At 44.1% G+C, this 13,222-nt stretch overlaps 1 protein-coding gene across 1 annotated transcript in view; it reads left to right on the top strand.

The window, feature by feature from the left end:
* Positions 1 to 2,941: 2,941 nt before the first annotated feature.
* pdzd8 (PDZ domain containing 8) overlaps positions 2,942 to 13,222 on the top strand; it is a 47,445-nt gene continuing 37,164 nt past the window's right edge. Inside the window, exon 1 of the mRNA XM_085476789.1 lies at positions 2,942 to 3,947. Within this exon, the coding sequence (XP_085332915.1) occupies positions 3,067 to 3,947 (881 nt within the window). The 5' untranslated portion in view covers positions 2,942 to 3,066. The remainder of the gene's footprint in view (positions 3,948 to 13,222) is intronic.

Raw genomic sequence — 13,222 nt, 5'->3', positions numbered from 1 at the left:
TGTTTTTAAATATCTAAAATAAAATCAAAGCCCTCTGAAAAAGGAAAAGAAGCGAACACACAGACGAGCAAACTTCTCTCCAGATATGCTCAAAGCGCTTCTTCACGCCGCCTTCCGTCTCTTTATTTTGGGACGCTAGCGGACCAACTCTGTTTGACGCGGTGCTTTTCAGGTAAAAGAAAAAAGCTGAAGGGGTAATCAGCACAGTAGGTGTCCCATTCGATCCGGTCGTATTGCTTTTGCTTGTAATAGAAATATCGTCATGTGAAAAGGAGAGTTTTTACGCCAGTCTTGTAGAAGCACCTTCAGCAGCAATAAATTGAAATAACTGGTTTCACTATAATTAGTCAGGCTCTGTAATGCTGCTTCAGCTCCACGAGGTGCACAAGCAAGTAAAACTGGGAAAGTACAGCTTTGAAAAGCACCCAAACGTGCCTGGTGTTACAGGCTCTCTGGATCTTCAGTGCCTCTGTGCTGTCTTTCAGCTCTGTCCAGCCACTGGTAGGATTTCTGGATATTTGCCTCTTCTTTTTCTGTCTGTCCAAATCTACTAGTTGGGAGCTTCCGTCTGTCTGCAGGTTAAAACTCTGTTGTGCAAAGAATAAGTTATATTAGAGCATACCACATTCGACCCTCTTCTGCCCGGGAACCATAACCATAGCCTCTGGGCCCCTTTCCTCCCATTGTAAACACATGTAAAAAACCTCGGTGTCTACATTGATGGTTCTTTTAAAGTGAATAAGCAGGTGAGTGCAGCAGTTCAGTCCTGCTTCTTTCAGTTAAGACAGCTGACCAAGGTAAAGCCATCCCTCCTAAAGTCTTTGAGCGTGTTATTCACCTTTTCCTTACTTGCAGATGAGACTACTGCAATTCATTGTATTATGGTCTAGATCAGGCCTCCATCCATCGTCTTCACATGGTCCAAAATGCAGCTGCTCGCCTGCTAACTGGTACCAAACAGAGAGAGCTTATAACCCCAGTTTTGGCTTCTCTACACTGGCTTCCTGTCTCCTACAGGATCCAATTTCAACTTTGACTTTTTGTTTTTAAGTCTCTTAACGCCCGAGCCCCTCCTTACCTGTCTGAGCCCCTCTCTGCCTATGCTCCAGGACAAACCACCAGGTCCAGCTCAAAACCACGGACTGATCTCAAATCTCGTGGTGATAGATCCTTCTCTGTGGCAGGTCCCAGAGTCTCAAATAGTCTCCCCTAAATGTTAGATCTGCACAACACTTGATCAATTTAAATCTTTACTAAAGACACATTTCTATGCCCTGGCTTTTAACACACTATGACCCAGGCATTCTGGTCTTATTTGAAATAGTTTTAGTTATTGTTTTAATTCTTTTATTGTCCTATTATTGTTTTTTATTCTTATTAATGTATTACATTGTTGCTTTTTAATGCCATTTTTATATTGTTAAGCACTTTGTGCAGCATCGGCTGTTTGAAATGTGCTATAGAAATAAACTTGACCTTGACCTTGTCTCGTAGGTGCTGATTTCTATTCCTAATGCTTCACACTAGGCTGTGAAACCAAGCTACAAGCCTCCACCTGATGAAGCCAACACAACCGCAACCCAACTGTTTCTTAAACATGGTAGTGTCATGAAATTCAAAGGATTATCTATTTTTTAAAATCAAAATAGCATATCTTCTTAGTTTAAATATTAGATATGGTTTCAATGTCCTAAAATTTCATACTATTTACTTGATGACTTAAAAAGATGTAAGGGCTCAAAAAGGGCTGTATTGGAAACAATATGCATAATAAAAAGAGAAAATCAACTTTACACATTGATTTGTAATTAATCAATTTGTTCAGGTACCTCTGAAAGGGGATGACACAGTAGCACATTTTACGTGGTTTTGTTAAATATACAGTTATTGAACAGAAATGAGCCAAATCTCAGGGGATTGGGTGTTTTTCACACTTTCAGAGTTTTGGTCCTAAGACTAAATTCTATCCTGTGACTTCCATATTCCATCTGGACTGTAGGATATACTGATAAATCACAGATTTCTCTTTGTTTGGCTGGATCCAGTGGATCTGTCATTCCCTCTGTGGTTACTGCCAACCCCACAGCTTGATGCTGCCACCACCATGCTCCACCTGTGTCATAGTGCAATGCCTATTTTCTTTTCATGATACCTGTCTTCGTGCGTTTTCTTTAATTGTTCATTTGAAATGTAAAACAACAAAAAGTGCAACGCAGTGAGAAAGACACCAGTGACCCCTGCAGGAGTGTTCAGGAAAAACATGCTAGACGGTCTTAGACAGTCTTCCCCTTTGATTTGGTTTTAGTTAAATTCGTTCACATTTTTTTAGTTTGTGCTTTTTGGTTTTTTTCACACAAAGAGGAAATAACATAACTGTTCATTTGTATAACACACACACACACACACATACATATATATATACACACACACACACACACACACACACACACACACACATATATATACATATATATACATATATATATATATACATATATATATATATATATATATATATATATATACATATATATATACATATATATATACACATATATATATATATATATTTAAATTTAAAAAAAAAATACTGTTCATCATATGTATACAGTGCTGCAGAAACTGTGCACCTCACGCCCCTTTCTTCTCCCTCATCTGAGTTGGAGATGCATTTGTACATCTGTATGGTGACAATAAAGCTATTCTATTGGCACTGAATACATTTGCACTAAAATATGAAGAATAAACATGAATATTTAGAGGAAGTGATGGTTGTCGGTAACATGGCAGCCGTATGTTCAAGACTGTGACCAAAGGAAAGCCGTGTTTACAAAGAGGGCCGCGGAACCCGGTGACTCCGGTCAACAGGTTTCGCAGTCTGCTTGAACGCATCAAAACCTGATTTCGTCATCACGCACAGTCACGTAACCCATTCGTCCAATCAGGTGAGAAGCTAAGAGAAGCTCAGGAAAGAAGCCGATGATATGGCAGCTTTGAGAGCGCCCAAGTAGAACTTGCTTCGTGTTATCACAACACTTTGAGTGGATATCAGGGCGCGTGCTCGACATGATTTACTTAATACTCGTTTCCGCGGTTTTCGGTGCAGTCGTTACGCTGATAGTACAGTTCCTGCTAATATACCGGAGAAGCCCTGAGCCCGTAGGCAGGACAGTGCAGTATGTCAAAGTAGTGCCCGGTAACGCGCTGAAGGATTACTTTAATAGCCATCATGCCGAAGCAGGCCAGCAGCAGGACAGCACGACATGTACCGCATCTAAGCAGCCAGAGGCCGCCTCTACGCGGCAGCAGGAGGCAGCCGTCACCGGCGGCGGCCCGAAACAACAGCCGCCACCGCCTTCCCAAAGCGAGCCCATCGATGCAGGAAAAGCCGAAACGTGCCATTTCCTAAACGCTATCTTTCTGTTCCTATTCCGGGAGCTCAGAGACACTCCCGTCGTCAGACACTGGCTCACCAAAAAGATTAAGGTGGAGTTTGAGGAGCTGCTGCAGACCAAGACAGCTGGTCGGCTCCTGGAGGGACTCAGTCTGAAAGATTTCTCTCTCGGGAATTCGCTGCCGGTTTTTAAGACCGCCAAACTCATGAAGCCGGCGCATCTGAACGAGGACGGGATGCCCGAAGAGCTCAACTTCGAGGTGGACATCGAGTACAATGGCGGCTTCCACCTCGCCATCGACGTCGAGCTGGTGTTCGGAAAGTCTGCGTACCTGTTCGTCAAGATGAGGCGCGTGGTGGGCAGGCTGAGGCTGCAGTTCACGCGCGTGCCCTTCTCCCACTGGTCCTTCTCCTTCCTCGAGGATCCACTGGTGGATTTTGAGGTGAAGTCCCAGTTTGAAGGGAGGCCACTGCCTCAGCTCACCTCCATCATAGTCAACCAGCTGAAACGGGTCATCAAGAAGAAACACACCTTACCCAACTACAAAATCAGGTACGGTCCAGACCCAGCGGAGTAAAGTGTGCTGAGCATGTAAGCCATGAAATGTTAAAGATGACGACCAAACTAAGAAATGAAACACCTGGGAAGAGCCCCCAGACCCCAAACTCCCACAACCAGACAACAACAAAGAGAATGACCAAAAACACAAAGGGCTACGCAAAGACTCTGTTATAGAGAGTGGTCACAAAACACACAAATCACCCACTGAGACACAATATCATGACTTGAAAGATATAAAGTAATCAGGGAAACTCTCAAAATGACAGTAAACATGCAGGTGGTCAGAGTCGTATGCGTGCTGTGGGTGACTGCACACCGGGCAGCAAGTCTAACAATCCGTCCGTGGCTCAGTGTTTACGGCCGGTAGCTTAAGAATGAAGAATGTCTTTGCTGGCAGACCTTTCAGACTCTGGAAGAGTGTTAACTTTGTGTAGCATTCATTATTTTCTGAGCTCTGCTCATGCTTTGAATGGTACTTTCTTTCCAGTTCTTCTTTTAAGCAGTGAGAAAGTTTCAGCTCTGTTCAAGAGAGGAACTGTTCCCCTTTTTCTTTCTTACGTGTAGCAAGTCAAGTTTTATATGCGCTTTTCAAGAAGAAAGGTTACAAAGTGTTTTATGATCCAAAAGTAGATAGAAAATAAAGCTTAATCAAAGCAAGCTTGCACAGGTGGGTCCCAAGCTTCTCTTTAAAGGTATCAGTTAGGCTGCCACAAACCAGTATTTTGATAGTCGACTAGAGCTGGGCGATATGAGATTTTTTCATATCACGACATGTTTTTTTCATTTCAGGCGATAACGATATCTATCACGATATAAGCCAAATAACTATATTTGTAAGATTTAAATGTGCCGTTGCTCACAAGTAAAATGTGAAATAATCAGCAGCTTGTTTTTAAATATTTATTTCCCATAATAAGTTCAACAGGGTAGATGTACTTAAGGAACACGAGACTTTTTCAGATAAATAAAGGCAAATATTGCAAACTACACAAAAGGCAGCCGCTAAAGCGTTTAAGTTTCAAAATAGAACAAACGAAACAGACTAAACTGTCAATTCCACTTAGAAACAAAATATTAATTCTAAAAATAAATCTTAGTTTGTTTTACAGAAGAACAGACAAAACTGACTAACTTTTGTCAATATCAAATAAACTGAGAACTAAAAGGAAATTCTCAATCTCTCCTTGTTGTATAGCTGAGCTTTTCAAACAGTTTTAACAGTTACTTTAGTCTGACAAAAGCCGAATGACGAATTAGCGCTTCCAGTCAGAGACTGAGGCTACGTCCACACGTACACGGGTATTTTTGAAAACGGAGATTTTCCGTTTTCGTTTTAAAAAATAATCCCGTCCACACATAAAGGCAGAAATGAAGGAAAACGCTGCTATGAACATGCCAAAGCAGCAGGTGGCGCTAGATTCCTAACCGTGCAGAAATGTTGGCCAATCAGAAGTCTAGAAGCCTCGGTGGGAAAAAGTAAACAAAGCTGGGGCATAGAAGCAGAACCGAGTCGTATGTGTGGAGGGACAGTAACTGTGTGTATATGTAAGCATTTAAACACTGCAGAGAGTAGAATTAACAGTAACAGTATTGTAGAAATTCATTTCACCGAAACAATAACGTGGCGCACAGTGTGACGCATGCACCAGTTTATTGTATTTCCAGACTTGCTTTCGGCACAATTTACAGTGCGCGCTACTCTGTTTTTAGTCAGACTTGAAATAGCCGAAATACCTTCACACTACGGAACTTCTATGGCTCTTCCGTTCGACAATCTCTCCGGCGTTGGAACCATCATCTGTTTTCTCTTCGGTCACGCTCGGTTGATTTTTCTAAACTGTAACTTTAATCTCAGCCAAACCGATTTACTCAGGAACAAATCAAACCCTGAAAAAAGCCAAACAATAAGATTTTTAAGTTATCTAAGTGACTCATTTATCATGTTTAACCTGAGTAGCAAAAAGACCGCAGCGATCTGAAAATGATGCGTCGGGAGTGCGCTGTTCTCGCCGGCTCGAGTGAGCCTCGAGCTCCCGGTCAGCTGTCGAGCTGGTGGGTAACAGACGTCTCCGAAAACGTCGGAGCGCTTTTGCAAATATGCGATGTCTTGATAAACAGCAGATATTTGAAATTTACTCAGCTACATTCTTGCCTGAAAATATCTTAAAGGTTTATTTTGTGACCCAGAGAGTAATAAAAGTTACATTAAAACTAAGTAACTGCGTGACGTATATATCATGTTTAACCTGAGAAGCGAAAGACGGCGCTGGGTTTGAAAACGATGTGACCTCAGAGACCCGATAGTTCTGACTTGCTCCCTCTCCAGAACAAAAGTGTACAGCACACCTGAATATTTTACCTCAACCCTTGTACTTGGCGCGCGTGTCCGTGGCGCGCGTGTCCGTGGCGCGCGTGTCCGTGGCGCGCGTGTCCGTGGCGCTCTGTCTCTCCTCAGCTCAGCTTCAGCGTGTAGAACAGAGGCAGGTGCCGTAACATCAGACATGCTGATGACTTGTTAGATTACTGTAAAGGTGTCTCAGTGTCTCCTCTCGCTCGTCCTCCACACATGACTTTTCCACAGTTTGCATCAATGACAGGACGTTAAACTGAAAGTGTTTCCTGGAGAGTGCAGGCAGATGTTCACATTGACAGCTGACCAGGCTGTGATTGGAGCCCTAACTGAACTTGTGTTTTTGTGGTAGATTTTTTAAACCACGTGCTGCTTTCTAGAAAAACTCAGACGATGTGTCACAGTAACAAAGTGAGGTGATCATCTTTTGAGGATATGGAGGTCCTGCAGCCCAGTGTCTGTAGTTTTAGCATTGCTTCACTTTCATTGATATTTTCCATTGAGAGACTGCACTGACCCTCTGGCCTCACTGAGCTAACGCTGCTCTTCTGCTATCACGTGCATATTGCTCCAAATTGCATCAATATAGGACTCGACGTCGATCATCTCGGGACACTTTGTGTTACGTTACTATATTAGCGGAAGTACTGATGCATGAACATCATGTGCGCTGTTAACCAGAGTTTCTGACCCGGGAGGTGGGGTGGGGAGGTCCAGGCTCAAGAGCCACTGTCCTGCAGCTTCCTGGGTCAACACACCTGAATCACATGATGGGTTCATTACCTGGGGACACGCTGAGGAGGTCATTTAGCCATTTTAAGGAGCTGTGTTGGATCATCATCTGAAACCTGCAGGTCTCGAGGCCTGGAGCTCCCCATCCCGATTTAGACAGATCTGAATGTAGATGTTATCCTAGCCATCGTTACCATGGAAACATGAGACTTCCAGCCAGTTCTGAACTGGTCCCTTTTGAGCACCGGCCCATACTTCAGCTTCAGTCTGAGAAGCAGATGTTCGATATCATCACATAGCAGCAGAGGAGCATTTTCTTCTTCTAATCGTAGTCGCTGACTGTAAACGTACACGCAGCCAGTTCTATGTGAAGCTTGGCCTTCGTGTGAGTGAAGCTGCTGCAGCTGAACTGCTGTCCCTCTTAAATGGTTGCCTCTTGCATCTTGATCTGACGATAATGACCTTCCTGTTGCATGCACTGCTCCTGGGTGGAAGCATCTGCATTGGTTTGACACGTTTACTCGCATTTGGGAGCCAAATTCCTCGCTCGAAGTTTCTCCCACTACGTGAGTCACATTTCAGACTTTGCTCCCACTTGGAGCTTCTATAACTTCTGTTTTCAGTGTTAATAACGATTCATGTTGTTTGTAAGGATGGTTTAATCGTCCTCATAAATGTTGGTACCAAACTCCAGACAAAGGATGCTGCTGTCGATTCTGTGACATCAAGTCATTTTCATTTTGACAACATGCATTTCCAAAATCCTAACTGCCCCCAGGTTCCACTTTTAACCATATTTTATTATCTATAATTTGGCCTGACCTGCTGACACGAGCATTGTTAGGCCAAGGCTGTGAGTCTGTGCTTGGCCTCAGCTATGGGCAGCTTGCTGTCCTTCTCGGGCACAGCGAGGGAGTTGGCTGCTCGGCCTCCAGTGTCTTCCCCCGTGGAGGGTACTGCTCCTGGCTTCGCTCGTCTTGCAGCTGAGCATCTGAGTGTTGGTTTCAGTGATGGTCACAGTAGCTATTGTCTGTAATGCTGCATTTACTACTACACCTTCAGAGGAGCTTCTGACCTTGGTAATGAGCCACAGAGGGTTCCAGCGTAGCTGTCATCCTGTCAAGATAATTCCCCGTGTTTTAAATCTTAACATTAGCATGAGAACGGCGATGCTACAATCCTGCCTGTGACTTCAAACATTAGCTTTATTAGCCTGAGAGAAATGACAGCTCTGCATTATTAAAAATCATCATGGACACTTTGTCCTGATGAAACAGTGGAAGCTTTATACAGGTAAGCTTAACAGTGCATTTTTCGTTCTCATGTCAGTGTTTGTGTTGGGTGCATGATGAGAGTCAGAGTGGGACACGCTCGGTCACGGAGGCTCTGTGCAACACAATTTAGTTTATGCAGTGACAGGAACAGAAGAAAGGGAAGCGGAGCGACTGTGTCATTGAGAAAGAGAAACTCGGGTCAGTGGTTTGTAATTTCACTGCGGTTTCTTATCAAGTCAGAGCAGACGTGGCAGGTAGCTGTTGCTGATGGGCGTGCCTACAGTCCAGCTGTCAGACTGACAAAATTAACCATGTCTGATGAAGGCGGGGCTTGTTCCACTCGGAGCGATGTGCTGGAGCGTAGCGGTGACTCTCACAGCAGCATGATTTCCTCTTTGCTCTCTTGGACCTACTTGACTCCTGTGAGTCCTTACAGGTGTGTGCGTGCGTGCGTGCGTGTGCGTGCGTGCGCGTGCGTGTGCGTGCGTGCGCATGCGTGCACTAACTTTGCTTACAGCTGGGGCTTGAATCAGGAATAAGGTCCTATTCATGCATGTATGTATCCAGTGTATTTAATAACAGTGTGTAAAGGTTGCACAGTAGTGTTTGAGTACTTTGCAGCTATGGTGAGCTTGCAGTGATACCCATGAGGCATTTCTCCAGCAGCAGTCCCAGACAGTGGGCTGACCACGATGTCATTACAGCCTGTGCATACAGTCCCGGCGTGTTTTACACCGCGTTACTTTCCACAAGCATGGTTCATGGATTCCTCGGCTAAATGGAAAACATAAACAACAACCCCCCATTTCTCTTTTATTTTGGTTAATATGCCAGTACTCCTTTTTTTTTCTTTCTGTGGGTTCGTTAGCCAAACTTCAGTAACAGCAGAGATCTTACAATAAAATGTTAACATTTCCTCAGTGTTATTTGAAGATTTGTGTTGGGTCTGTGTTTCCACGTCCTGCTGGTGTAGAGACTTATTGTCGTGAAGGAAAAACAAAGCAACAGCAGTCGATCGATTTACTTACACAAGGGAGGCCTCGTCGGTGTCTCAGGAACGCACTTCGAATCCTACCACAAAATGACCCCGACTCCGGCCTCGCTCGCTGCCTTTTATTGGAAAACCCCGTTACAGTAAACGATAGTTTACACAAGTACCTCCCCTCGTAAAACCCCCTTTGGTTACAAAGACAAGGCTGTGTGTGTGTGTGTGTGTGTGTGTGTGTGTGTCATGGGGGTGCGTTTGTGTGACCTGATCACAACTGTTTCTAACAACATCCTGGTCATACGGGGTAATCTCCCCCACACCCAGTGTGTGGTTCAATCCCTGGTTCACCAAACACAGCACAGTGAAGCCATAAAAAGGGCAGGACGCTTACCAAACATCAAACAAACCTTCACATGGATGTGCTTGTGATAAAACACTACAGCCCCCCCCCCCCCCCCCCCCCCCCCCCCGAAGCTCGAGAGGCTGGGCGGGGGGGACAAAGGAATGCCTTGATCACAGAGTTTGAAACAATGTAGCATAAACAACATTTAACCGTTTGCATACAAGGTGGTGCACCCCCCGAATACTCCGGTGACCATTAGGGTGGTCAAACAAGTCATTACTGGGATATTAATCAATATTGATGTAAGAGTATCCATGCAGCAGGGCTGTGAACGGCCCACAGTGTGTGGAGTAGGGCTGCCATGATTAGTCGACTAGTCACGATTACGTCGACTATCAAAATCGTCGACGATTGAAGCTTTGTAAGATCCTGAAAGACGCAGGAATAAGTAGCAGGATTTAAGAGTGTAATAACGGACTGAAACAGAAGATGGCAGCACTGCATGTACAAGGATGCCAGCTGCCGTTAAACCCCGAAGAAGAAGAAGCAGCTGTGTCCCAGAATTCATAGCGCGGCCCAGCTCAGTTGTCAACAATGGCGGCAGCTAGTTAGTTTTAATGTTACTCTTATTATTCTTTCTGGGTCACAAAATAAACGTTTAACATATTTTCAGGGAGAATGTAGCTGTGTAAACCTCAAATGTCTGCTCAGTTTATCAAGACACCACATATTTTCAAAAGCGCTCCGACGTTTTCGGAGACGTCTGTTACCCACTAGCTCGATAGCTAGCCGGGGGCTAGGTCACTAGCGCCGTGAGAACACCGGACTCCCAGCAAATCGTTTTCAAACCCACCGCCGTCTTTCGCTACTCAGGTTAAACATGATATATAAGTCACTTAGATAACTTAAAAATGTTGTTGTTTGGCTTTTTTCAGTGTTTTATTTGTTCCTGAGTAAATTTGTTTGGCTGAGATTAAAGTTATAGTTTTTACACAGCTGAATAAACGTCAAGCAGACAGCTGATTATCAGAAGTGTGAGATGCTGGAGAATTTACTCCGGTGTCCTGTTATATTTTAGAAAGCAAGGAGTTTATTAAACTTCACCGAAACAATCTGCAAATTTCATTAAAAATTAATAAACTACCATCTTGTCTTTATTTTTAGTTAGCACCTTAAACACTTAAAGCTGTAAGCTAATGATAGTTATATAAGACCAGATGCTGCTGGTGCAATAAGCTGTACGTTTTACGTCCAATGGATGATGATCTGATTAGTCGACTAATCGCAAAAATAATCGGTGACTAGTCGACTATCAAAGTAATCGTTTGTGGCAGCCCTAGTGTGGAGGAAAAGAAGCAGCCAAATCAGATGGAGTTCAGGCCTGAAGAGCCAAGCTGAGGATGCGAGAGCTCCACCAGCATCCGTCACGCTTCCACCTCTACAGTCTTTATGAACAGGTCTGTTTTAAAAGGCAGGGGCTGACTAGTTCAATATTTCACAGTGGATGCTCTGTTTTGTAGCATAACTTCTTTGTCCATATTTCATGATTAACGTTTCCATGAGTTATGATTTACTGTTGAGTTGTTAGCTGACTCTAAAATCAATCCTGGCTTCATCAGCTCTAATAAATGATCTAAATGAGGGTCATTCATTACATGAAGCACCTTCAGCGCCTGCTGTGATTTGGCACAATATAAATAAAAGCAAACTGAATGAACTGAGCTTATGTAAACAACCAAGTATATGCACGGAGCCACGCAGCAGAACATCACGTATCAGGAGATGCTGGGACGACTTTCCCTGTTTTCTCTGCAGAGCTGGGTGTGCTGGGTGGCATCAGAGATGTTCATGCTACACAGGTGTTAAAGTCTTCTCAGTGGCTCTTTGTTTCCTCTTTCACCTGCAAATTTAATTGTTCAGCCGCTGACACACTGTGCTGAGTGCGGAGGAGAGTACTGCAGCTAAAGCATGCGAGCCTGCATCACCACAGTCGTGCAGAGCGAGTGTGATGAGATGATGTAATGAAGACTGGACTTTGGGATTTGCTGAGTAGCACAGCTGGGAGCAAAATGTGTGCTGGAGCTTTAGCCCAGGCATCATACAGCTCTCCCTGCAAACTGTCATATCACTAATGCATTAAGCAGTGAATAAATAACTTTATTAGAACTTTTATCGGCACTCATAGTGAAATGTGGTTTGAGGCTAACAGCTGCTTCTCCAAAGAGTCTGTCATTCTGCTGATGTGCAACCTGAGCCCGGCACATGGATCAGTTCTTCAGCTGCTGGCTCTGGGTTGGTCTGTCAGCTCTGTGCAGAGACACACGGCGGTTACAGCATCGGTGTGTTTGTTTTCATTCACCCAAAGCAGATTTAATCTGACGCTGTCACAGTTTTTAAAAAGCCTTCTAATACATAGAAACATGCAATGTTTACTGTTTTCACTTGTGGTTTCAGTTGAGGACAAAGGTCAGCTCACCGAGGTCGGAGCAGCTGTGCTCTTCAACGGTTTCTTTTCCTCTTTTTTTGTTTGCTTTGTTTGGTCGAGTGTGTCAGACAGAAACACTGGAACGGCCTGTAAACACGGTTAGAGTGGAAAAAAGAAGCTGGTTTCCCTCCCACCATGGTGGGTTTTATTTAAATGTTTTTTACTGAACACAGGCTGCTGCTGTTCTTTCTTTGAGTAAATGAATCGCTGCTGCATTTGCTTGCAGCTGAAGGAGGGGCCGTTAAAACAGTTATTTGGCTGCTTCTGTTAGCTTCAAGTAGGGCTGCTACAAACCATTATTTTGACAGTCAGCTAGTCACCGATTATTTTTGCGTTTAGTCGACTGATCAGATCAGGCGTCCAGCAGCATCTGCTCTAACTATCATGAGCTTACAGCTGGAAGTGTTTCAGGTGCTCACTAAAAATAAAGACAAGATGATAGTTTATTAAACTTGAATGAAATTTGCAGATTATCTCGGTGGAGTTGAATAAACTCAGCGTCTGTTCTTTCTATGTCAAATATAACAGGACACTGGAGTAATTCTGTTTCATCAGTTTTCCGTTTGTGTGAAACTGTAACTTTAATCTCAGCCAAACCGATTTACTCAGGAACAAATCAAACCCTGAAAAAAGCCAAACAATAAGATTTTTAAGTTATCTAAGTGACTCATTTATCATGTTTAACCTGAGTAGCAAAAAGACCGCAGCGATCTGAAAATGATGCGTCGGGAGTGCGCTGTTCTCGCCGGCTCGAGTGAGCCTCGAGCTCCCGGTCAGCTGTCGAGCTGGTGGGTAACAGACGTCTCCGAAAACGTCGGAGCGCTTTTAATAATAATAATAATAATAATAGATTGGATTTACATAGCGCTTTTCAAGGCACCCAAAGCGCTTTACAATGCCTCTATTCATTCACTCTCACATTCGCACACTGGTGGAGGCAGCTACGGTTGTAGCCACAGCTGCCCTGGGGCAGACTGACAGAAGCCAGGCTGCCATATCGCACCATCGGCCCCTCTGGCCAACACCAGTAGGCGGTAAGTTAAGGTGTCTTGCCCAAGGACACAACGACCAGGACGGCCAGGGATCGAAGCGGC

This window comes from Copadichromis virginalis, linkage group LG13 (genome assembly GCF_057382275.1).
Source record: "Copadichromis virginalis isolate Kocher_CV1m ecotype Utaka linkage group LG13, C_Virginalis_male_GT1.1, whole genome shotgun sequence".
Classification (NCBI taxonomy): Eukaryota; Metazoa; Chordata; class Actinopteri; order Cichliformes; family Cichlidae; genus Copadichromis; species Copadichromis virginalis.
This window is presented reverse-complemented; position numbering and strand designations above follow the sequence as displayed.